This window comes from Arvicanthis niloticus, chromosome 6, assembly GCF_011762505.2.
Source record: "Arvicanthis niloticus isolate mArvNil1 chromosome 6, mArvNil1.pat.X, whole genome shotgun sequence".
Taxonomy (NCBI): Eukaryota; Metazoa; Chordata; class Mammalia; order Rodentia; family Muridae; genus Arvicanthis; species Arvicanthis niloticus.
Window position 1 is genome coordinate 100,749,536 of NC_047663.1, and position 26,649 is coordinate 100,776,184.

General features: G+C 46.9%; 1 protein-coding gene across 4 annotated transcripts in view; it reads left to right on the forward strand.

The window, feature by feature from the left end:
- The window catches only part of Snx29 (sorting nexin 29), a 389,041-nt gene that overhangs the window by 34,763 nt on the left and 327,629 nt on the right, over nt 1-26,649 (forward strand). Inside the window, exons 4-8 of one of the 4 annotated variants that reach the window (XM_034506447.2) lie at nt 795-919; nt 17,784-17,964; nt 20,659-20,729; nt 21,691-21,939; nt 24,228-24,600. In XM_034506447.2, the coding sequence (XP_034362338.1) occupies nt 795-919; nt 17,784-17,964; nt 20,659-20,729; nt 21,691-21,939; nt 24,228-24,600 (999 nt within the window). Of the gene's footprint in view, nt 1-794; nt 920-17,783; nt 17,965-18,829; nt 19,284-20,060; nt 20,308-20,658; nt 20,730-21,690; nt 21,940-24,227; nt 24,601-26,649 lie in introns of those variants that run through there. The other 3 variants (XM_076937433.1, XM_076937434.1, XM_076937435.1) reach the window with 3 other exon arrangements.

Genomic DNA, 26,649 nt, shown 5'->3' on the forward strand with positions numbered 1-26,649 from the left:
AATCAGGTTGGCCTTGAATTCACAGAGATCTACCTGCCTCTGCTTCCTCAGTGCTGGGATTAAAGGTGTGCACCACAGTGTCCCACCATCTCTCCCACCTTTGTATTACCAAAGGTCAGAACAAGGCCTGGTACCTAGGAGCTATACAGTGACTGCTCAGAGTGGAACGGCTCAGAAGGCCTGGGCAGAGGCCCAAGAACTTAGGGAGGACCTGAGAATGTGGTTGCTCTGACCTCATCTCTTCATGGGCATGTTCTGAATTTCCCATTTCTTTGCTTAGTGAGAAATTCAATTAAATGCACAGCAATTGTAATTTAATTGAAAATTTTGTTAGCTCTAGATAGGCATTCACGATATAATCTCTTATAATACAATAAGGAACAAAAGTAAGAATTCACATGGCAGTAAGTAACAGGCCATGAAATTACAGTTTCCAGTTGGGCATGCTGGTAGATTCAGCCTCTGAGAATGTCATCTTGCTTTGTGCTTTGTAAACTATGGGATGGGAATAAAGAGTTGAAACGTGTGGATTGGATGTAGTTAACACCAGCCCTTCCCCCACAGGACTGACTTGTTTTTAAATTGGCTTTGCATCACCTACTGGTTGGCACCCTTCTGTGGTTCCTCCAGCGCTGGTCCTGAGGGTAGTCCTGGGGTGGGGCTTTCAGAGCTTCCCAGGTCTGCACATTCAGGTGTCACCTGAATCATACCTGGCGGTTCACCTGCAGCTCTGGAGCCCACTGTGTTGCTGCTCCCTTCCCAGGTGGACTGATGAGTCCCTGCTTCTTCTGCAGGGTGACCTGTCTGTGTGCCCAGTTCGAAGCCGTCCTTCAGCATGGCATGAAGAGGAGCCGAGGGTTAGCACTCACAGCTGCAGCCATCAAGCAGGCGGCAGGCTTCGCCAGCAAAACTGAGACAGGTACTGGACACCACTGTTGACTTGCTGCTAGTTTAGTCTCTCCATAGCAGGCTCATGTCCACACCTGGGCACGTGCTGCACCCAGAAATCTATGGAGTGAAGCACAGAAGCAAAACCACTGCTATCTGCTCCTTAACTTAAATGAAGCCATTCTGTGCACTTGATTCTCAGAGCCACGTGTCACCAGCTCCTCTGGGTTTGGTGGCCTACAGCCACAGTGCTTATACTACCAGTGTGGGGTAGCAATTACTGGGAAATTAATAATCTGTTTTAATTTGATGCATGGGGACAGTATGGCATTGCAAATTAAATGTCTTCAGCAGCCCCAGAAACCCTGCAGGTCTCAAAGCTCAGAGTTCTGCTGTTATGCATTTCAGTGTTGTAAAACACTGTCCCTGAAGATAGGAACACTTGGTGCTTAGTGGGCCTCTGGCCCCTGGATGGTCTTAGATGTAAGCTAACTCTTTGCACTTCCCAGAAGTAGCATGGCTTTGCTGCTTCCACTGTGTTGTTGAGGAAGCTGACAGGCAGGTGAGAGTTCTGTTCTGGCCATGAACTTGGAAATGAGCTGTGTTATACAGAGACGGCTGGGCGTCTTTTCATCCTTTACGTTTCAAAGCCAGGTTTTTTTTTGAGACCCCTACCCCCTTGTGGGTGCTATCTCCAGTTCTTGACTCTTTCTTGCCCCCATGTTGATGTACACATTGCTGCTGAGGAAAACATGGTCTTTTCCCATTAGTCCTCCTTAGACCAGAAAGGCAGAGCAGGTGTATGTGGTGGGGGTGCCTGTGGGAATCCAGCTGAAACTTCTCTTGTTTGAGACAGGGGTCTCCTGTGTACCTTGAACACACATTCTTGTCAGATGTCTTCATGATGTACGGCCTCACCAGAGGCCAATGGGGCTGCCTGCTGAACTTCCAGCCTTTGGCCTTGGGCTTGCAATCCTCTTGCCCCAGCCTCGTCTGTGTTGGTGACAAAGTGTGCCACCACACCTAATTCTAGGCCTTCCTTCCTTTCTCTCAGCTCTTCAGCAAACTTTCATTCCTGTTTATCTAACAAGTAGCTCATTTTCAGAAATGAATGTTCTGTGATCAAGGGACTGGGTTTGGGGAATTCCTTTCAGTGCTGAATTTCACACTGAATTTCCTTTAGTGCTCCCAGGTTTCTTTTAAAAGCCAGCAAAGGAGCCAGGGATGGTGGTACATGCCTATAATCCCAGCACTAGGGAGTTGGAGGCATAAGGATAAGAATCTGAGGCCAGCCTGGGCTTCCTTAGACCCTGTCTCAAACACCAAAGCCAGCCAAGCCCAGGCCAGGTGAGGAGGAGGCTAACCCTAAGAATCTGGCACAGCGGCCTCAGTGTCTGCCAGTCGGCTTCTGCCAGCTCCCTGCCCACCTCAGCTGCTAGTGTCAGTAGTTTATAGTGCGGCCTGTAGCTCTCCTGGGATGCATCCTACGCCTTCCTAAGGGGAATCAGTGTTCGGGCTGCTTGGTAAGGTTTTCCCAGAGTCCCCTGTGTTTGCTGAGCCTCCTTTTCTCTGTTTTCATCTTGACTTGTTGGATAGTTACCTTAATCTATGGGACTGCCAGTGGGTGAGATCAGCTGCTGGCCACAGAGGCAAGCTGGATCTGGGGCGATTCTGACCTTGTGGGAGCTCCCAGCCTTAGTGCAGCACGCAGGGAAAGCGTGGTCTCTTAGGGTGGTTGGCAGGATGTGCTGACAGGCTCCTTGGCAACGCTGACTTGCATTGCTCCGATGAGTGACCCTTCCTCCTCCAACACCGTGAGCTTTTATGGTTTCCCTCTCATCAAGTTGGGACCTCTTGGCCACACAGAGAGGGCCCTTACACACTAGATTTTTTTTTTTTCCTATTGTTCCTTGGCTCTGATAACCAGGAAAGTCCCAGTGCCTTTGTAGTGTCCTGGGTGCCCCTACCTGCCTCCGCTTAGCATGAGTTTTCCTTCTGACCTTGGAAGGTGGGGGAAGAGGCTCTACGGTTTTATGCTGATTTGGATGCACAGCTGTGCCAACTAGAAGCTGGGGACAGAGCAGACTGGCTTAGCCCTGGGGTGGCTGCCAAGGCTTCATTGTCATTTCTGTTGGCTGCTTTAAGTAACCATTCACTGGCTGCTAGACCAGCCTTGACTGATTAAGACCTCTGTCCTTTCAGGAAGTGATTAAGAGCCTCCCAAGGGAGGAGGGCAGGTGGTTTATCACCTGAGATTAGGTCAGTGGCTTCTTGTGGTTGGTTGGGGAGCCATGGGAGCAGCCCTTTATTGGGTAGATATGAGCTCCTGTCCCCCAGGATGTAGCATAGGGGCTGTGACCTCTGGCTTAAGTTTAGCAGGGTTGACATTTCTCTCAATGACTTGTCAGATGGACACCAGTGGGGACATCTCCTCCCTGACCCTCTATTTCCTCATTGTAAGATGAGGCAGTTGCAGGCCCTACCTCACAGAGGGATGGTAGGGCTTATGAAAGAATTCCAGGCCCAGGTTCAGGCATCCTGCATTTCAGTCATCTTCTGAGTATTTGATACTGTCATTGTATTATGAATAATGGCACAGGCTTAAGTTAGCCCACAAGGCTGCTGTATCAGCTCTGTTTACAGATAAGAGCATGGTCTTCCCCAGCTGGGTACTAGTTCAGTGGTAGGGTGCTTGCCCAACATGTGTGAGTTCGTATGTTTAATCCCCAGCACCATAAACAAAACAAATTCATTTCCCTCTGATGAGAGAGAAGCTCCACTTCAGAGTAATGACTGAAAATGATGATCTCATTGATAAAGAATGTGGTCTGCCTGCTGAGGATGTGCTTGCATTTGGTCTTCTGGGGTTGGGTGCATGGATGGCTGAGCTTAGTAACTCATTTATATAATGTATGTATGTGTAGATATATGTGTATCTATCTATCTATCTATCTATCTATCTACCTACATATCTATCTATCTGTCACATTTATTTACTGTTTGTTTTTCAAGACAGGGTCTTTCTGTATAACTGAGTCCTGGCTGTCCTGGAACTCATGCTATAGACCAGGCTGGCCTTGAACTCACAGAGATCCACCTGCCTCTTCCTCCTGAGTGCTGGGAGTTAAGTAGTGTGCCACCACTCCTGGCTGATTCTTAAGTTTCTAACACTTAAAAATTGTGGAGCGTCATGTTGAAATAGGGGTTTCTACTTTAAATTTCAGCCCACTCTTCCTGGGCCCACATTTGCTCTGTTCCTGTGACTGGAGCTGAGTACACTGGTTCTGCAGGTCTGGTAAAGGTGCTACCTCCATTCCAGTCATGGCCTGTCTTCCCTGCTGCCCCTGAAGCCTGAGATGGTGAAGCTTATTGTTGGCTGTCTTGGTTGTCAGGATCAGGAGGTGGGAGCTACTAGTTCCACAGGCTAGTATTTTATACGAGAACTTTATAAAAGAGGGTCTCTAGGTGGCAGACAGGCCAAAGAAACAGGGTTCAACAGTATTACTCACCAGGAAATGTCGAAGCACTGAGGATAATAGTAGGTGTTACATGACTTTCTTAAAAGTTCATCACTTGGAACAGTGATTTGTCTGGCTTCGTGAAACAGGTGCAAAATGCTTGTTCACTTATTTTTTCCTATGTCTGGTTAAGTTTGTACACAATGGACATTTTTCTTTCTCAAGTATAATAATTAACTTATGAAGAACCTGTGGCCCCCCTCCCCTGCCATGGTTATGATTTATTACTTCCAGCCATGACTGCCTTCAGGCAGATAAGATGGCAGAGTTGTCTGAGTGGCTTTTATTCTCAGCGTGGAAAGGCCTGTTGATGGTTCTAGACCTGAGAGAAGGTCGCTGGGCCTGTGGGTTTTTGGAGGACGTGTCCCATCTCACTAGTTCTCACCTACTTCTTTTCTAGGTAGAGCTGTTCAGCTTTCTGTTGTATCGCTTGGACGTTTGCTGAGTTCTGTAAGGAAGACGACGGCTGCTCTTAACATTTCAGATAGTAGCTTGTAATTGTTCATGAACGTTTTGAGGGCGTGGCATTTTTTACTAAAAATTGGCAGCTTGTTTATTTCAAATGGAAGAAGTATATTGCTTACAGTTCTGGGGTGGAAAATCTGAGGTCAGGTGGCCGTCAGACTCTGGAAAGGGCTCTTCTGCCTCATAGAACTTGTTTGCTCTGTGTCCTCTGGTAGAGAAACAGGATTGTGCTTTAAACAATTTTACCTGTTTACTTGGAGAGGGTGGTTGGCGTGTGTGCCACTGTTTATGTGTGAAGGTTAGAAGACAACTTGTGGGAATCAGGTCTTCCTCCCACTGTTGTGGGGCCCTGGGAATCAAGCTCAGGTTGTCTGGCTTGCTGGCAAGCACCTTTATCTGCCAACTTATCTTGCCAGCCTAGCTTAGCACATATTGCTGAACCGGGAGATATTTAGGATATGGCGCTTGGTCTGGCTTGTTCTCAGGCAGCCGCCATTTTCCTGTTGCTCCGGCTCTGACTGTGGCTCCGGCTAGTTAGGAACACCAGACCTGGCACCCATGAGACGCCAGTGTGGTGGCTGTCTCCACAAAGCTCAGCTGAACCCCAGACAATACCCGCCATCCTAGCGGTACCTGGTAGAATGAAGACTCTTAATGCTTAAAGATTATTCAGTGGATTTATATATTTGGAAATGCTCAATTAACAAGATGCCCACACAATTTAGAATTGTTGCCCAATATCTAACCTTTTGATAAGTTGCTACCCAGGACAGCTCTTGAACCATCCATCCTCCTCCATGGTTGGTAGCCTCTTTTTCTCTCTCCTCCCCTTCCTCTCCTTCTCTCCTCCCAACTCTGTGGGGAGCTTTTCCAACTGTTGGAGGTGGTGAGAAGTGGGGGGGGGGTTACCCCCACATCCCTGCCACCTCACAGCAGATGAGTGGTGGGGCTAGCTCTCCCATGCTCTTGCCCTTGGGCCTGGCTTACCCACATCTCCTCAACCATGGCCAGCTCTACTGTGCTGCCCAGATAAGGTACTGGGCTTACTCTCCTGAGTGCTGTAGACAGTGAAGGACAGGGCCAGCTCTCTTGACTCCTGCAGGTGATGAGGGACAAGGGGCATCACCCCCACACCCATAGGTACAGAGCCCATTCTCCTGAGTGCCGCATCCAGTGAGAGTCAGGGCTAGTTGTCCTGCGCTCTTGACCCTATGGGCAGTATTCTTGACTGCTAGATGTGTCAAGGATGGGGCATCACCTGTGTGCACATGCTACCTTGTGTCAGGCCAGTGGTGGGGCCATCCTCCCACAGTCAACACCCTTGGAGCCACACCTGACACCAAGGCCGGCTCCACTGTGCTGCTCTCCTGAGTGCTGTCACCAGTGAGAGATGGGACCAGCTCTTTAGAACCCAAAGCCAGTAAGGGGCAGGGCAAGTTCTGCACGGCCCCTGGACATCCTTGTGGTCCCCAGCGGCTGCATCGACCATAGACATCTCCATGTTCTCTAGTGGTGATATGAGCTATGGATATCAACATGGACTATGTAGCGACAGACCCAGACGTGGCTCTCAGCAGCAGCTCTGGCTGGCCACTCACACCAGGCTCCTCCTCCAGGCTCCAGGTCCATCTCTCTTCATAATGCTCAAGCTGCTCCGTGTCTCTTTTATTGATATAAACCCAACACTACCTACAAGGCCTTTTTTTGGCCATTGCCAGGTTCCCCCCCCCCATTGTTTATTTATTTATTTTGATTTTTCAAGACAGCATTTCTTTGTAGCCTTGGCTGTCCTTGTACTCTGTAGACCGGGCTGGCCTTGAATGTTCAGAGACCTGCCTATCTCTGCCTCCTGAGTGCTGGGATTAAAGGTAAGAGCCACTACTGCTGCCTGGCAATTTATTTTTATTCTATATACATTGTTGTTTTAACTGCATGTATGTCTGTGTGAGGGTGTCAGATCCCCTGGAACAGGTTTTACAGATAGTTGTGAGCTGCCATGTGGGTGCTGGGAATTGAACCTGTGTCCTCTGAAAGAGCAGCCGATGCTCTTAACTGCTGAGCCATCTCTCTAGCCCCAATCACAGATTCTTAATTCAAAGTATTACATACATGGCTCTGATAGTCCTTGCTTCCCTTTGAAACCTCACAGGCAATCTATTGGCTGCATTGTTCTCAGCATTATCTGCCATGTCCCTAAGTAGCTCTCCAAACTCTGAGGACTCAGTGGCTTTTCTAGTCCAGAGTTCAAAGTCCTTCCATAATCCTTGGAAAACATGATCAGGTCTGTCACAACAGCATCCCACCAGTCTTGTGGCAATTTCCAAATTTCTAACATGAGGGACCCAGTATGGTCTCAATGGAGCCATTGTGGGTGTTTTCAGAACTGCAGCTTGGCACCCTGGGGAAGGGTGCTGCTCAGGTTTTGTCAGTTTGGCATGAGTTAAAGTCATCTGGGAAGAGTGAAAATCAGTTGAGAAAGTGCCCCTATCAGATTGGCATATAGTTAAGCTTATGCACATGTTTTTTATTAATGAGTGATGTGAGAAGGTGCACCGCCCTCTGTGGGCAGTGCCATCCCTGGATGGGTCCTAAGTGGTGTAAGAAAATGGGCTGAGCAAAATTTGGAGAGCAAGCCAGAAAGCTTCAGTCCTCCATGGTCTCCCTTTCTTCCCCAGTTGCTTTTGATCTTGGTGTTTTATGACAGCAGTAAAACTAAATAGAGCTGGCCCACGCCTTTAATCCCAGCACTTTGGAGGCAGAGGCAGGTGGATTTCTGAGTTCGAAGCTAGCCTGGTCTACAGAGTGAGTTCCAGGACAGCCAGGGCTACACACAGAGAAACCCTGTCTCTAAAAAAAAAAAAAAAAAAAAAAAAAAAAAGAAAGAAAGAAAGAAACTAAGACAACCAGCAAGTAGCAGATCTAGGATTCCTGCTCAGATCTCTGAGATGGGATTTTGAGGTTCTGACGTTGATTATTTGTGATGGCATGTTGTTTCAGAAAGAGGGCCTCCTGGTGATCATGACTCCAAACTCAGGAGAAAGTTAAACAGCATATATAGAGCAACTGTGGCCACTTACGGTGGAGATCAGCTTTGTAAATAAAGTTTTATTGGAACACAACTGATTGTGTCAGTTACTACAGAGACCTCATGACCCTTAATGTATAAAGTGTTTACCTGTTGGCCCTTTGTAGACAAGAACATCCCACCTGTGTCTTCTGGAAGAAAGGACAGTAGATCTCACCTTATCACCATATTCAGTTGCCAGTTGTTCCCATTCCCTTTGAGATGGTAAGCATTGTGAAGACAAGACACCATGTGATTATACTTCTTCCCCAGTCCTTGGCTCCTAGTGGAAAATACAGACTCTTCAGAAAAACTGTGCTTAGTGAGTGGCACCATCTTGCTTGGTTTCTTGGGTCTGTTGTAACAGGATGGCTCTGGAGGCGTAGTAGCTCCTTTCTCGTTGCTGTGGCAGAATGCTTGAAGGAAGCACCTTAAGAGCCGGTGTAATGACTTCGGCTCATGCGTTAAGAGTGTCTTAGTCTGTCATAGCTGCAAGAACTCCTCACAGCTTTGCAGCCTGTGTGTCCATGTCCTGTGCCTAACAGACCCCACAGTCTCTCAGTACAGAGCCACAGCTGGCCACTGGGTGTTGAGGCACAGACCCCACAATCTCTCAGTACAGAGCCAGAGCTGGCCACTGGGTGTTCAGGCACATGACTGCCTCTGAATCATAGTTGGAAGTGATGGATTTTTAAACAAAATAAAAATTAATTAAAAGTGTCTGAGAAAGTTTCAAAAGCGTGGCCTGTGATGGGTGGGCTGCATTAGCTAGTCCCCTTAGCGCCATGTTGTGGAAGAAGCTCTGCGTCTGCCTGGCAGGACAGGGAGCACAGGGCACAGCTTTGGTGTTTGCTCTCTGTGCTTATCCTTGGGCTTTGATGTTCTTTTCAGTACTAATGGTTGCTTTGTGCGGTAGCAGGCCACAAAGGGTGACACACACACATTCATATATACATGTGTGACACACAGGGTCAGACATGCTACAGACACTATTGCTGACTAAACCACCTGTTGAAGTGTAATCCCCCTTTTCTGGTAGCCTTGGGTGTCAAGGACCTTCTAGTCTTGAAGCCAGACCTCGAAGCACTGCTTCATTCTGCTCCTGCAACGTGGCAGCTGGACACACTTTCTGTTTCTGTTTGTTTCTTGGTGTGTCATTCCCACTCCTGCACACTCCGTTTTGTCAGCCTTCAGATTTATTTCCCCATATTTCTACACGTCTGTTTTGCTTCAGTTCTGTTTTTCTCTCTGTGAGACAAGTGTTGCTGGGTAGCTTTGGCAATCCTCAGACTCTGTGTACTGAAGGCTGGCATTGCTCTTGTGAGCTTATTTCCTCTGCCTCTTCAGGTGCTGGGATTTTGGATATGGGCCATAATGTGTCTCAGTTTGGACTCTTGGTGAAAGTTGCTGTCTACGTACCTGTTCTTCTGTTAGTGTGTGTGTGAATGTGTTTGTATAGTGTGAGTGTGTGAGTGTATGTGTATGTGTGAGTGTATGAGTGTGTGTGAATGACTGTGAGTATATGAGTGTGTATATGTATGAGTGTGTATATGTATGAATGTGTGTGAGAGCATGTGTGAGTGTGTAACTGTGTGTGTTTATGTGTGTGAGTGTGTGTGTGTGTACACTCCTTCCTCCACATGGGGCTCAAGGCTGGAGCTCCGGTTGTCAGGCCCGGCAGCAAGCACCTTTGCAGTCTCTGGCCTTGTGTTTAATACTTTGTTCTCAGCGCTGCACCACTTTGCTTCCTACCCAGCAGCGCAGTGGCTGCAGGCGCTCAGTGCAGAGTGTTTCTGTAGGCTCTTGGTCACTTTCAGCGCTGCCCTTTCTAGGGAGACTACATGAAACCTCAGTGAGAGAGCACTGCATGTCCATTCCTTTCTTCTTATCAGGTTGCCCTCTTACCTCATCGTGTCTCCACGTCGCTTTCTTTGACTTAAGAAAACCCCACAAAAACTAACAGCCATCCAAAGGGACATTGTAGCGGTGAATTAAACTGCTCTGGCTCCTGCCAGGGTAGAGCACACACTGCACCTGTCCAAGAGCTCTGGATTCGTGAGTGAAAGGCACACACATTCACACACACACACACACACACACACACACACACACACACACGCCAGCTAATTTTGATATGCCTTGACTAGCTCAATGGTTCGGCACTTCTAAACCTCCCGCATCCCCTTGTGGTATTCCTGGCTTAACACCTTCTAAATCTATGTTTTATCTTTCCTGCCCTGTTACCTTCTGGGCAGCCTCCCCACCCCCGACTCTCATAGGGCCGCTTTCCCTCTCCATCTACACTGCTGGATGATTTTCCTCCTGTAGCTCTCAAATCTGATCCCTCTCCCTCTGAGTCATGGTGATTCTCTTGTTCTCCTCTCTCTCGTGGTTCCTTGCCCATGCAATCTAAAGGTCCTACCTCCATCTCCCTGCCCAAACCACTGGCTGTATATCAGTCAGTTCTTTATTACCAATTGAAGCGAGCTGGGGGCGGGGACCCTCAGGTCTGGAAGTGTGGCTTTGGGAGCCGAATTAAGACAAAGCATTAGAACCAATTCCCAACAGGGCATGACATGCTAGCTCCAAATGGACATGATGTGCTATCTCACTGTGGTTTTAATGTATACTCCTTAGAAATTTCATGTTTCTTTCTTGACCTACCTACCCATTTCATCTTGACTGTGCCTCAGCAGTCCTGAACCCGATCTCTGTGAGGCCCCCTGATGGCGGGGCCTGCTCTCCTGCCTGTTGCTTTTCCTGGAAGGGAAGGGGCAGGGTCTGGGCTTACCTACTGCTGTAGCTTAGAGTCTGTATATCATAGAGGTGACCAAGGACTATGTCAAAATCATGATTTCTGGCCAAGTGCTAATTTTCCTGGGAAGCCAACTCCCAGCTTCTGCTCTCTTTTCCCACCTTTCAGTAAGATACTGACTTCTTGAGCCTAGGTGGGGATTTTTGAAAATGGCCCATTGCACTTAATTTTAAGCAGAGTTTACATTTTGATTCTCTGAGTCCCCTTGGGAAATGATTTCATTTCTATAGAACACTGGTTTCTGAGGAAGATGCTTGTGCCAGGAAAGCCATCTTGATGAATGGGGAAGTCCGCACTGTGTGTCTCCGCTTCATGCAGTGCTTTCAGTTCCTTCTTGGGGTTTCTTTGTTATTGTTATGAACTTGCAAATCTACTTCTGGTGAAAGAGGCCTTGGAAGGATGTCTGCTGACCACGTGGAGAGAATACTGAATTGTGTCCAGGGTTCCTAACAGGTGGTTAGCTATGGTAAAGAATGGCTGGCCTTATTGGGAGAGCTATTGGGATGCTGTTCCTCAACATCAGGATGGGCTCTAGACTGTGAAGATGTCCATGGGCCACCCCCTCGCCCCCAGGAGGGGCCTTGGCATCTGGATGGCATAGGGTCAATGCCACTGCAAGAGAATTGAGTGCATGATTGGGTTCCATTATGTCAAGTTCTGGGTGCTGAGGCAGGATTGCAAGTTCAAATGAGATCCTGCCTCTGTAAAGAGGAGTATACCTCAGTGGCATGGTGCTTGCCTAGCGTGTGCCTGGTTCAATCCCTAGTACCGAGAAGCAGTCTGGTATATCTGGACTAATGTCTCTTGGGGATGCTGTGACTGCTGGCTGTTTAAAGTCTTTAATTTTGATGCGTCATGAAGGCTCATATTTGATATCTTGATTTGTCAATTTTTGAGCAGATTACCTGCTTGGAAGTCCCTTGGGTCCTTTAATTATCTCAGGATGAGTATGCTTCTTCAAAGATCAAGTACACACCTAAAAGGAGATGAGTCACAAGCTTTAGAAGCGCTGCTTTCTGGGGCTAGGGAGATGGTTAGGTGGGTCAGAATGCTTGCTATGCAAGCTTGAGAATCTGAGTTCAAATCTCTATTGCCTCTCTGTGTAAAATGTTGGGTGTGGCTATGCACGTGCCTGTCATGCTAGTACTGTTGGGCAGAAACCAAGCACTGCTGAGGCTTGGTGCTGGCTATCAGCCTTGCTTCAGGTTTAGTGAGAGACTCGTCTCAAAGGACTGAGTAGAGTGTGATGGAGCAGGACACTCTGTGTTCTCCTCTGGCCTCCTTGTGTGTACATATGCCACACCCACATGTTCATAGACAACACACATGCACCACTCACATGCTGCACATACCAAAAATAACACACACACACACACAGACACACACACACACACAAACACATACACACAGACACACACACACACACACACTGCCCAAGGTGCACACTGCCTGCTGTGCAAACATGAGGATCTATGTTTGATTCCTGGATTCACAGGGTGGAAGAAGAGAACTGACTTTGTTTTGTTTTTCAAGACAGGGTTTCTCTGTGTAGCCCTGGCTGTCCTGGAACTCACTCTGTAGACCAGGCTGGCCTTGAACTCTCAGAGATCTGCCTGTCTCTGCCTCCCAAGTGTTGGGATTAAAAGTGTGTGCCACCATGCTTGGCTGACTGACAATGGACTCTTTTAAGTTTTCCTCTTAAAACACACACACACACACACACACACACACACACACACACACACAGAGAGAGAGAGAGAGAGAGAGAGAGAGAGAGAGAGAGAGAGAGACAGTAAAATGTAATAAAAAATAAAAATGGTTAAAATGCTGAATTTTCTTGTGTACTTTTCATGGATTTATAAAAACAAAAAGGATCAGGTTGATATGTTTGATAGACAGATTTTTACTATTTGTGATTTAAATTTAAACCACAGCCCCTCTGCTCTAGACATAGCCTTGTGGCCACCTGGAAGGTGGTGGGATGACAAAGCTGTGGTCCCTCCTTGGGAGCGCTGCCTGCTGACCCCCTGCTCACTGGTTGGGCCAATCCTGGCATGAGCAGCAGTTTCCCCCCAGCTCTTAGGCTGGAGGGCGGTGTGGATCACCCCTGCCTCAGCATGGATGGCTGTGTTTGGCTCTGTGTACTGGTTCCTTGTGTCAGATTCGCTCCCTGGAGTTTGCTCTGTGGTGCACCCTCCTTTCCAGGTACCCAGGAGTGGTCAGGCCAGCCCCTGCTCTTTTCTCCACTCTACTTCCTTGTGGTTTTCTGTGGTTGCTTATCTTTGCCTGATAAAAGTGTGACAGCTGGCTTTATCTGAGCCTTTCTTCATCTTCTGATTGTGAGTTTGAGGCCCAGAGGTGTGATAAACCTCTGTGACTGACCTTAGATCGAAGTCAACACTTCAGTCATTCAGAGTCTTGGAGCCAGTACCTATCCTGTCTAATCATGTGAGAGAAAGATGCCCTTTCTACTTGTTTACAAGGAGACAGGTCCTTTGTTTTGTTTTGTTTTTTGTTTTTTCGAGACAGGGTTTCTCTGTGTAGCCCTGGCTGTCCTGGAACTCACTCTGTAGACCAGGCTGGCCTCAAACTCGGAAATCCACCTGCCTCTTGCCTCCCAAGTGCTGGGATTAAAGGCGTGCGTCACCACCGCCCGGCAAGGAGACAGGTCCTTAAAGTTGGGTGATATGTTGCTTAATTTTGTACAGTGCTTTACCCTGCTCTGTTGCACTCTTTCAAGTCTCATAGGAGAGCTGCTGGTCAGTGGGCTGCTTCCCCTGTAGGCTCTGGAGGAGTGCTGTTATTCAGGGGTATGAGTCCTGTGTAGAGGCTCATCAGATGATCAGAGAACAAACTCCATTTCATCATACTAACTGTGTTCTGGTTCAAGTGACAGATAGCCATTTACCAAAGGACACTTTGGTCTTAGAGATCCAGCATTTGAGCTGTGGCTGACACTAATTGAGTCAATTTATATTCACATTTTACATGTTATTTTAGTGTGTGTGTGTTTATGCATGTACATGTGTTTGTGCAGGCCAGAGGTCAGGTTAGGTGTCTTCTTCAATTGCTTTGTGTCTTATTTTTTGAGAAACAATCCTTCACAGAAGCAGGAGCTCACTTACTGGGCTAGAATGGCTGACTAGCAGGCCACGGCATCTTCCTGTCTCTGATTTCCCAGAGCTGGGATAGCATGTGCACTGTTGTAGTGAGGTTTTAAGTCAGTGTCTCATTGTGGAGCTCTGGCTGGCCTGAAGTTTATGTAGAGACCAGGTTAGTTTTGACTCACAGTGGTCCGCCTACATCTGCCTTCTAAGTGCTGGGGTTAAAGGCGTGTGCTGCCAGTTGCACCTGGCTTTTTCACATGGGTGCTGGGGATCTTCCTATTGTTAATCAAGCACTTTACCCACCATGCATTGAATCCATGCAAGGTATGAATTTTTGGCATTGTTAACGAAAGCCAAGACTTGTTAAAAACTGCCAAAAGCTGGTTCTGTTAGTCAGCTACAAACAGAGTCTCACTTCAGCACCCCCTTCCTGGCTCTGTTCTTACTGGCAGTTACTCTTGGATGCTCTGAGAAGTTGAAGCCCTGGCATGCTTCTGGAACTTTCCCCACGTTTCAAAACAGATCACTATAGATTTCAAAATTAAATTATAGGCACTGCTTGCATTAAGAGGCAGGTGAGCTGTACTTTAAATAGACCACATTAATTCTGGAGTGGAGCCCTGCTGGGATAATTCTTATCATCAGTTGCATTGCTGACAGGCTTGAAGAGGATCCTCACGGTAAGCAATTTGCAAACTGGAAAGGTGAAAACAGACTTTACAGTAAAGTGTTCCTGGTATTCAAGGTCAGAGGGAGGTTACTGCAGCTTTTTGAGCAGAATGTAAGAGTTACTTGATGGGTACTATGTCCCCCAGAGTCCCCTGTGCTGGTGTTTAAATGTAACTTTTCTTGGACATGAACAAATCTCTTGCATAGCAGATAGGGAAATAATGACAGGCCAAAAAATGACTCTACCTGAATCCAGTTTGATGAGCTAGTGAGTTTTGGGGGGTTACTCTCAGAAGCATGGCTAGCTCAGGGGAAGCTGTATCATAGAAAGCCACCTGGCATGGGTGATGATTCAACAAAGCTGCATCCCTGAGGCTTACTGTCCAACTTCAGTCAGCTCCACCAGAGTCTCCTCTCCTCAGGAGGTGCTTGATGCCTTTATCACTTTAGATGGGGCCCTGTGAATCTTGTAACTTTTAGGAGCTTCCTAATCCTTGTAAGTCTTCAGAGTCTCTCTGCTTCCTGGACAGGATGGTTCAGTTTGTAGGAAAGAACAGAGAGGCAGAGAAGGGTCTGCAGCTACTTCTGTGTGGTTGTATAGTCCATGAGTCTGCCATGTGAGGGCTGAGACTGAACTGCACTTTCTCTTTCTTCCTGAGAAGTTTGTTCTGAAACATGAAGCCAGTGCAATGGTTCAGCTGAAGGCTCTGGTTTCCAAGCCTGATGACCAAAGTTCAGTCTCTGGAACCCACATGTTGGAAGGAGAAAACTTACTCCTGCAAGTTGTCCTCTGCTGTTTGCACACATGTGGTGGATACACACACACACACACACACACACACACACACACACACACACAATATAAGTAACAAAGTTAAAAGACCTGGAAGGGTGGCTGGATCCCCAAATACCTACACATTCATATATACACATTTAGGTGGTACTGGTACAGAAAGGGAAAGAGACGGCTACATAGTGCCTCCTCTTAGCCCTGGGTGTTGGTTATCTTGTGTCAGGCTGCCATTGTTGAGTTGTCATGTGGGCCTTGTGCTCAATACTCTACCTGCTCTTTTCTCCAGGCAACCCACAATCCTAGTTCATCTATTCTGTGCTCATGGGATAGGAATCTGAGGTTTAGTATGATTCTGTGCCTACCCAAGGCTACATAGCTGAGTGATCTCATCCCTTGTTTGTCCTGTGTGCTGGATTGAAGGCCCCTTAATGATGAGTCTTTGTTCTCTCTCCTGGCTTGGCACTGCTTGGGGATCACTAGAATGGTACAGTAGCCTAAATTGGTTAAACTGGATTAGTAGAGTAAGCTTCTTAATCTGGGTGTAGCTTTCAGAGCTGTGCATATTAGCATTCTTCTGGAAGAAAACCTCAATGACTTTAGTGTTCTCAGAAGGGTCTGCGTACCTGTTTGGCTCCTGGACTGAAAGCTGCATTTCAGGGCTGGAGAGACGGCGCAGTGGTTAAGAGTACTGGCTGCTCTTCCAGAGGACCTGGGTTCGATTCCCAGTACCCAGCTCACAGCTGTCTGTAACTCCAGTTCTAGAGGAGCGGGCACCTTTTCACAGACATACATGTAGACAAAACATCAAAGCACATACTAATAACCATGATGATGTGATGATGATGATTACAAAATATAAGCTAATAAAAAAAGAAAGCTGGGTTTGGTAGCGGAGACCTGGCTCTGCCCCAGTTAGAAATCAAACAGTTGTAAGCATGCTCGTTTTGAAGGTGTCAGAGGCTGAACATGATTTGAATGGCTTGTGTTTGGCCCCACACTCCTGCTCACCTGTGCTGCTTATTAACATTTACATTAACTAGGTGGGACTTGCTGGCTTTGCCTTTGAAGAGGCAGCCTTGGTGTGAGGGAGGCAAATTATGAACTGTTTGGGCAATGGCTGGTGCCCAGTTAAATCTCAAGAGCTAACGGCTGCCATTGCAGTACTGACCATAGCGTGGAGAAGTGTCGATGAGCCGATGCTGACACTAAAGTTGGTCATGAAAGGAGCTATGCCTTAGGATTTCCACCCCCAAGTCATTGGAGCTTATGGGTAGGAAAGGTAGACCTGAAGAGATGCCGGTAAGGATGGCTGGCTGGCTGTGGCTCAGTACAACCTTATGTACCCTTCCCATAGCCTTAAACTTGTTCCCATCCTTATACCAAGTAGTTGACCATTGAGGAAGCTCTCCTGAGGATCTAGAAAGGAGGGTGATTATTCATGTTCTAGGGTGTTCTTTTCAACGTGAGGGGAAGCAGCAAATTCTTTGTAATCAAGATAGAACAAAATTATATCCTACTAGGAAGCTGCCAGAAATCACATTCAACATTCAGAAGACTGAATGAATAAGTAACAATACAAAATTGTTCTGAGGACTTTCGATTCCGGGAAATGTTGATGATTTAGGAAAAACCGAATCAAGATACAATTGATTCATGTATCTATGTATGTATGTATGTATCTATGTATGTATACATAAACAATAATATACTCTGTAATGTATTTTGTTGTTGTTGAGATGGGATGGGATCTTGCTATGTTGCCCAGGCTAACTTTGAACTTGCTTGCTCAAACTCTGCTGTTGCCTCAGCTACCTGATTAGCCAGGACTGTAGATATATGGCATCGTGTGTGGCTTAAAGGGATCTCTGCTCATAGTCCTGGGAGCTGCAGCTCCTAGGTCAGTTTCACTTGGCTGACATGTCAGGATGACAATGGCAGGCTGGTTCCTGCTGATACTACAGGATAGCAGCTGTTCTTACCTCTCCCAGCTTGGGCTGCTGGCTGCTGCCATTCTTTGGAAGTGGCCACATCATTCTAATCTTTGCTTCCCTAGTCACACGACCGTGGGTCAGTTTCTCTGCCTTCTTTTGAAGACATGTGTGTCCACAGGAATTGACATCATCAGAGTTGCCAAGAGTCCTTCACTGTGTTAGGCTTCATTCACAGCTTTCAGGAATGAGGGTGTGGTTATGTTTGGGGACACAATTTAGCTTTCACAAATGTTGATTTTTGTGTTTAAAAAGATGCAAGAAAAAAATACTGGCTGGAAAGTTTTGAAAATGTTAACTAAGAATGGTGGTCTCTGGGTGGGGGTTGAAGTCCTGTTTTGATTATTGCTTTGTTCTACCTTGTCTGTGCTAAGAAACTAATGCCATTTATACCCCATAAAGTTCTCTACTGACTGACATTACTGCAGAGATGACAGCTTGCAGGCTCTGTGACATCCTGCTGCTTCTCTCTGCAGAGCCTGTGTTCTGGGTCTACGTGAAGGAGGTCCTCAACAAGCACGAGCTGCAGCGCTTCTACTCCCTGCACCACATCACCGCCGACGTTGGCAGAGGCCGGGCCTGGCTGCGCTGTGCCCTAAACGAGCACTCCCTTGAGCGCTACCTGCACATGCTGCTGGCTGACCGAACCAGGCTCAGGTACCCCGCAGCACAGCCCTAGTCTCCCAGCCGGGGAGAAGGGGCTTCCCCACTGCAGCCCTGCTAGCCACTCCCTTGGTAGGAGGACAAATGCCACAAGGACTAGAAGGGACCCTGTGTGGCACCTGTAGCCTGCACTCCATCAGTGCTTGCTGTGGTACAGACAGCTATTGCCTTAGGACACAGACTGCCCTTCACTCTGTGGAGTTTTAATTTGGGATTCTTTAGTGTACTCAATCCAAACCTGACCAAAAGATATAGAAGCTTAGTTTATTCTTTTGTTTATTTTGAGACAATACTCACGTGTAGTCCTGGCTAGCCTGGAACTCACTGTTATAGCCCGTGCTGGCCTGTTTCTCTAGTGCTAGGATTAAAGGCCTGTATGAGCCGGCTTAGAACATGAGACATCAGGGAAGGAAGTGCTTTGTTTTTATTAAACACTTTTATTTTATTTTTTTTATCATGTGCTATTTTTTTCTTAAGCATAAAGTTTACTCAGGTCAGCTTGTATTGTAGTAAGCAACACTTGAGAAGCCTCACAGGCCTAAGCTGGCCACTTTTATTTCTTTGTGTTGTTCCCTGCCTGTGAGGATGGTAGACTAGATAGTTTATGTCACCTGAAGACCCAAAGAGCCACGATCAGTCCTCTCTGGGGCCTTCTGTGTTAGTAGGGCCTAGACTTGACACTTAAATTCTGTTAATGTAGTAAGCTGGCTTCTTAGCACTGCAACAGGCCCTTGATTTCAATCTTGCCAGGTTTCTGGAGGTTCCAGTCTCCCTTTCTGCTTCGGTAGTCCCCTTAACCCCCCAACAACTTTTTCTCAGCTTTACTTTTTTCTTTACTAGAAATCTGACTCGTGCATGCTGGACAGAGACTCCATCCTGTGCTGCCCTTGTTGCTCTGGGATGTAATTCTACCAGTGATTCTGTGGTTGCTCTGGACTTGCTCTTAAAAACACCCAGGTTACTGACATGGATCTTGCTGGCCACACGGACATTAACTCTGCGTTCAGCTTCCAGGTCCCATGAATCCTACAGTGGAAGGAGAGAGAACTGACTCCTGAAAAGTTTCTGTGGACCTCTACATGTGTGCCCGATTCATACACATCTTGCAGACACACATGTGTACAATAATAAAAGTAAAATTAAAATAACAAAGAAGACATTTAAAACCTACAGCAACTACAGTCCACATAAAAAGAGCTAGCACAGTGGTGCATGTCCCAGTGATGAGGAGGCAGAGACAGGTGGATCCCTGGCCACCCAGCCTAGCCTACTTGGGCATTTCCAGGCCAGTGAGAGACCCTGTCTCAAAGAAGGTGAATGGATCCCGTGGAATTACACTAGAGGTTGTTCTCTGGCCTCTATATGCAAGCGCATTCATAGACACACATACACTCTTACATGCACACATGTACATACATTCTCTCTCACACACACACTCTCTCACACACTCATACACATTCTCTCTCACTCACACACACTAACACATACACATACTCTCACACATGCTCTCACGCACACATACTTACATATATTCTTTCTCCCAAACACACACACACTCTCACACACACTCTTTCTCACAATACTCTTTCACATGAACATTCTCACACATACTCTGTCTCTCACACACACTTTCATACTCTCATACACACACACATTTTCTCTCTCTCTCACTCACACATTCACCCTCTTTCACACACACACACACACACACACACACACACACACACACACACTTTCTCTCTCACACACTTTCTTACACACACAACACACACACATTCTCACACATTCTTCAGATTCATTTACATGTACAAAAGCGAGTTCAGGTTTCAGCTGATTCCAATTTGCTGTGGAATTGAGTGTGATCAGAATGCTAGCCTGACAGGGTTTGTTATCGTCCTGCCATGCCCCCTCTCTGCTGTCTCAGTCACGTCAGCAGCTACTTCTCTCCATCTCTGGCTGAACTGCAGGCCGCTCAGCACATTATTGAAGCTGCACTTAGAATTGTGTCCCCTGGCATTGAGGAGGCTGGTGGTTTATTGCCTAATAGAGTCATATAAATTATTGACCAAGTCTTGGAAATTCGCCTTGGGAGGCCTGCTCTTAAGCTCTGCTGTTCTGTTGATTGGCTAGGTTGCCTTAGGTACCTGTAGGCGTCCCTGACCATCCCCAGCTGCTACTGAAATGCACAGGAGCCCTTTGCCCTCCCCACTTTTTCCATGACTAACTTGGAGTGTGAGTTTGTAGCCCAGCACTTATTGTAAGTGCACGCCCTGTTGATGGATTCCTGAAGCTCTGTAATTGCTTCTGAAATTATCTTTTCTTGAATTAGCCAATCAGGTGAGCGCTGTTGGTGAGCCTGGACTTCCTGTCTATCTCGGGGTACCTTGTTGAGTGGAGTCCATCCCTCTGTCCTCCTCAACTTTGTTTCTTTATATATATATCTGCACATATCTATTTCAGTCCTCTAAAGCTCAGGGTCTCAGGGGACAGAGAAGGAAGTCAGGGTCTGTGCATTCAGACCTGTGTTTCTAGTGAGAAGCTTCAAAGTGGAGAGGGACCAAATTCCTTCTGGGTGACAGCCTAGGCCTGGTGTTTGTTAGGGAGCCATGTAATGGCATCATTGACCAGTAATGGATGCTGAGAACTACCATCCTGTAAGAATCATCTCTTTTCTTTTTGCTTTTGCAGCACATTCTATGAAGATTGGTCTTTTGTGATGGATGAAGAAAGGTCCAGCATGCTCCCTACCATGGCAGCTGGTAAGCCTGTTGAGGCCAGGGGTGATGAGTCCTGAGAAGCTTGGTGAGCAGAGAGCTTCTGGGAGTGGATGCCACGATGCTCTGTGTCCTCTTGACTGTTGTGTTGCTTTTTATACTGGGCCAATTTGTCTAGAATTTGACACCGTGCAGATGATGATGCGCATGGTTGAAGAGCGTGCCTTGTGGCCTGGCAGGCGAGCGATAAAGAACTGGAGACTGGCTGACTGCCTTGACTCTGGTTTTGCTGCATGTCAGCTGAATTCTGTCAGCTCTGTTACCTCTTCTGTCCTCCTCTGTGAATTGAGAACGCTGTTAGCTTTGCAGGCACCTTTCTTTAAGACTTTAAGAGAGGCACAGAAGATAAAAGGCCTTGTATGCAGCTTATCAGTGTGAAGTGAGGCCCTGGGTTGCTGTGACTGTGGCTGGAGAAGTCACATTACACTCTTTTTCTTCTAAAACCTGACACGGAGCCCCGCATGAGGGCCATGTTAGGCTCGTCTAGGGATGAGAGAGTCAGGCTTTGGCTGTGCTTTTCTTTATAGGCTGTAGATTGCCAGTGTCAGTCTTGACTACAGGAACTGTAAGGACCTGTTTGGTGCACACTAAGCTCTTGATGAGGTGTTGGTAGGTAAAGTCTTCAGTACTCACAATCCTGAGATGGTTGCTGTTGTCGCAATTGCACAGACAGAGAAGCAGAACTCTGGGAGATGACAAGCTGCCGTGTGGCTTTCTGTGCCTCAGTCCAGGCAAGCCCCTCTCCCGAACTCCTACCATCAGCTTCTAGGTGACTCTTGTTAGCTGACTTTCTCACTCTGTATCTACCAATGCAGGGTCGGATGGTTTTATAGATGCTGAAGACGAGTACTTGTCCTCTTGTGTCAGTTGTAGACTGTCTTTTTGCTGGAAGTGTGACCCCATGACAGTAAGCACTGCAGTGTCCCCTTTCTGCTGTTTTTGACAGGTCTGAACTCTATACTCTTTGCGATTAACATTGACAACAAGGACTTGAATGGGCAGAGCAAGTTTGCTCCCACTGTCTCTGACCTCTTAAAAGAGTCAACGCAAAACGTGACATCTTTGCTGAAGGAGTCCACACAGGGCATGAGCAGCCTTCTCAGGGAGATCACAGCGGCCTCTGCTGTCTCCATTCTCATCAAGCCTGAGCAGGAGACGGACCCTCTGCCAGTCATATCCAAGAATGTCCATGTTGGTAAGCCAGAAGGGGCCTTGGAGGTAGCACAGTAGGGCCACTGAAAAGGAAATGAGAGTGGACCTGAGAGGAACCCCTAATGCTGTCACTCCTCAGGGACCAAAGTCTGTGGGTGTTTTTTTTTTTTTTTTTTTTTTTTTATCATCTTTCACTGTGAGTGGGACTGACAGGAAGGGTAGAGAAGCCGCCCAGGACGCCAGGTGGGTCATCTCCCACCACTTCTCTCCTTTCTTCCTTTTGTGAGTTTTTATGATCAGTAGTGAGCTAAGGTTCTGCTAGCATCATGTTAATCTTCTTGGGGTTGGGCAGGGGTGATATTTTAAAATAAAAAGGCAAAGGCAGCTTATTGTTCTTGTGGTGTGCTAGATGCAAGCACAGGACGCTGCAGAGAGGGCTCTGGGCTTGCCTGTGTTGGGAGGATGCCCTTTAGATAGTGGCTTAAAAGAACAGGGTAGCTCTGAGCAGAGGGGAAAGTGGTTCAGCTGAGATAATTTTTAACAGAAGTTGATGATACCCTTGGAACACTTGGAGTTGTTAGCGAGTTGCTATTGTTAAATACCAATCCCTGTCATTCGAAGTCCATTAAGGCAGTAATCATAGCCATCTCTTTGAAAACAATTTTAAAAAGTATTTATCTTAAGTTCTTTTTAATTTTTATTTTTGAGACAAGGTCTTATCATACCATTAGGGTGGCTTTGAAGTGACTCCAAAGCCCATGCTGGTCTTGAACTTGGATCTTTCTAGCTCCTGAGAGTAGAATCGCAACCTGACCCAGCAGCCCTACTTTTGGAATTCTATTTTATCTCTGTTTCCATATGTCTGTCATCTTTGTGTGTGTGTGTTTATTTATACAGTGTGTGTGTGCGTGTATGTGCGTGTGTGTGGGTTCAAAGGCCAGACGTCAGTGTGGGGCATCTTTCTCTTTGGCTGTACACTTTGTTTTGTTTTGTTTTGAGACAGAATCTCTGTCTGAACCCGGAGCTCGCTGATTGGCTGGTCATCATCAGGCTCTAGGCATCTGCCTGTGTCTGCTGTCTGTCCCAGGGCTGGAGTTGCAGGTGTATATCTCCATGTCCAGCTTCCCCCATGGCTGGGTCCAACTTAGGCCCTTCTGCTTGTGCAGCCAACACTTTACCTACTGAACCCCCCAGCATGGGTGCCTTAGCACCTGAAGGAGATTCACATTCCCTAACCCAGCTGCCACCAACTGCCTCCAGTCCCCTCCTCCACAGTGCTGGAATGTTGACTGGCTCGGGTCTTAGGCAGGTAAACACTGACCTGGACAACCCTGTCAAGTCTGGCAGTCCTTGTATAGCACCCCTCCCTGCCTTCTGGCTCTTACTTCCTTTCTGTTGTCTGTGGTGTCCCCTGAGCCTTGGGGGATGGGGGTGGGGTGGGGTTGAGGTAGGTGCAGGCGGCTCATTTAGGGCTGAGCCCTGGAAGCTGCTTATGTTCAGGGCTGTGATCAGTTACAGTAAATGCTGCTCAGCATAAAAAGGAAGTTCTCTAAATACCTCTAACCTGTGGGTGTAAAAATAAATATTTAGAGGAATATTTGACAGTTTGAGCTTTAGCAAAATAACAGTTGTAGGTTTGGTCTTTAGTGCCTCTGACCTCCCCAGTGTCTGCTGCTTTTCTACAGGACCTGAGTTTGGTTTCTAGCACCCATGTCTCACAACTGCCTAACTCTAACTCCAAGGGATCTGATGCCCTCTTTTTACTTCTGTTAGTGTATATATGCATGCTTGTGCACACACATACCCCTACCTTTAAAAAGAATTAAAAAAAAAAAAAAAAACCCTAAAAAATGCCCAGCAGTAGTAGCCAACATAAAACAAACTCAATGGTATTTTTTGGAGTTGGTTTTTTTTTTTTTTTTTTTAAATCTACAATGGTTTTGCTTATATATTATGGTTTTTGATTTTTTTTTTTTTTTTTTTTTGCCTTTATGGGTTTTCTATGTGTGTGTGAATATGTATGTCTCCACATCTATCTTTCCTGTTCTTCTTTTCCTATTTGTTTGTTTTGTTCTATTCTGATTAGTTTTCTTTTCTTTTATTGTTAGATGCCTGTTTCTGAGAGAGAAAGAAAGGGAAAGAATGGGTGTGGATTTGAGTGGGTGTGGAGGGTCTCGGAGGAGCTAGGGACATTATAGCCAGAGTATGTTATATGGGAGAAAAAGAATCTGACTTAGTTTTGGTTTATTCTTGGTGTGGCAGTGGTTTTGCTGCCCATGGGAGTGAGGCTCAGCCTTCCTTCTGTCGGTTATCACTGCTTTCCTTTTCCAGATGCCCGATGTAAGAGGGAGCGGAGAAGGAGGAAGAAGGTGACCAACATTGTCTCTTTTGATGATGATGAGGAGGAGCAGGGTACTGGGGACACTTTAAAAAAGATGCCTGGGACTGCAGAAAGCTCGGAGGAGAACTCTGACCGATCCTCTGTCAACATCATGGCAGCCTTTGAAGGCCCCTTTGGGCCAAATTCCAACGGGAGCCAGAGCAGCAACTCGTGGAAAATGGATTCTGCATCTCTGAATGGGGAACTGGGCTACCAGAAACTTGATGTGAAGAGCATTGATGACGATGTGGATGAGAACGAAGAAGAAGTGTACAGGAACTCGTTAGGGAGGGCGCACCCGGGCCACGCCCACTCACCAGACAGGTGAGTTCTGCTTGAGCTCTTGACGAGGGAGTTAGATTATGTTATATGGTGAGGGGGCTGTTTTCTAGGGAAGCCGGTGGAGTGAGTGAGTTTTGGGGCTGGGGAAAAGGCTCAATTGGTAAAGCCCTGGCCATGCAAGCCTGACAACCTGAGTTCAGGTCCCCAGCATCCCAGCTGGATGCAGCAGAGCAGGCACCTGTTATCCTGGCATTCCCAGGGAGAGATGGGAGATGAGTACCACTGGACGCTTGAAGTCAGGTAAAACAAGAAAGATCCTGGCTCAAATGTGGTAGAAGAACAGCATGGACACATGAGCTTGAACTCTGACCTCCACATGTGCACTAAGGCATGTGTGCCTCATCCACGGGTGCACATGTGAACGTGGATGTATGAACATGTACCACATATATACATGAAGATAGTGCAAGCGTTGTATTTCTTTGGAGGCATTTTTTATTCTTTAGACCTTTTTGACCTTGCCCTGATGAGAACTAAGGAAATGGAGTCTATTTAAATGGATTTAATACAAAATTAACATCAGAATGTGTACTTATAATTTTTGCTTGAACATAAGGCTTTGGCTTTCACAAAGCTGGGATTTCCTGTGTCTCTAACCTGTTACAAGCTCATGAGGAAAGTAGACTTGGCTTGGAGAGGTATCATTGATTAGATCTTCAGAGCCTAAGACATTAGTTCTCAAGCTTCCTAATGCTGTGGCCCTTTAATACAGCTCCTCATGCTGTGGTGACCCCAACCATAAACTTATTTTCATTGGGACTTCATAAATGTAATTTTGGTCCTGATATGCACCATAATGTAAATATCTGTGTTTTCTGATGGTCTTCGATGACCTCTGTGAAACTGTTGTTCAACCCCCAGAGGGTCATGATCCACACGGGTTGAGAACTGCTGGCCTGAGAAAAGATGACTGTCTTGTGTAACAAAGACAACCTAAGAACTGTGGCAGGGCTGGCGACATGGCTCCATCAGTAAAGTCCTTGATTGGTATGCACAGAGTTCTGGGTTTGTGCTCTGGCACTGCATAAGCTAAGTGTCCTGGTGCACATCTACCATCAGCACTGGGGCAGGGAGGTGGGCAGGAGGAGCAGAAAGTTCAAGATCAGAACCCTGGCTCCCATGAGACTGTCTCAAAAAAAAAAAAAAAAAAAAAGCAAAGCAAGGAATGCTGAGAACAGCACTGCACCAGTGACCTTCAGCCAGTGTGGCACTACTTTGGGTTAGTGGGTATCACTTCTGTCTGGTTCGCAGAGGAAAGAGCCAAGCCACACAGTGTCTAAGGCCTTTGACACACATACCAGCACACTGAGTGGAGTGACACATGCATGTACGGGTGCAGAGTGATGTCACACACGTACTGGCACACTGAATGGTGTTACACAGGTACTGGCACACTGTGTGGTGTCACACATGTATTGGCACACTGAGTGGTGTCACACAGGCGAGCTGCTACTGCTGCTGGCTGCTCTTCACGGTTCTACATACTCCAACTCTTTACAGATGCACTAGCCAGTTAAGTACTGTTTCTTTTCAGCTCTGAGTACATGGTGGTAATCATGGCTGACTTCACGATTCTTCTTGGTAAAGTATGTTGTGAACAGATGTGAAAGTGTCCTTCTGTGGGACTGAGATGCCATGGTGTCCTTAACATCCACAGGGGGCCTCCAGTGCTGTGCTTCTGATGTTCATGTTTGTATAATATTAACTTTTTTTTTATTCCATTGGAGACTATACCTGTTTATAAAGTTTTGGGGGCTGGAGAGAGTACACAGCATTAATCAGGTTTGTTGCTCTTGCAGAACACCCACATTTGATTCCCAGTCCCCACACGGGGAGCCACAGCCATCTGTAAGGCTACTCCCAAGGGATCTGATGCTTTCTTTCTTCTAGTCTCTGTGGACGATGGGCACCATGCATGTGATACACATGCACACATGCAGGCAAAACATCCACACACATAAAATAAGTACATCTAAAAATGTGACACGTGCACTGGCCATCTGCCTGCGCTCATCTGTCATGCTCCCCATG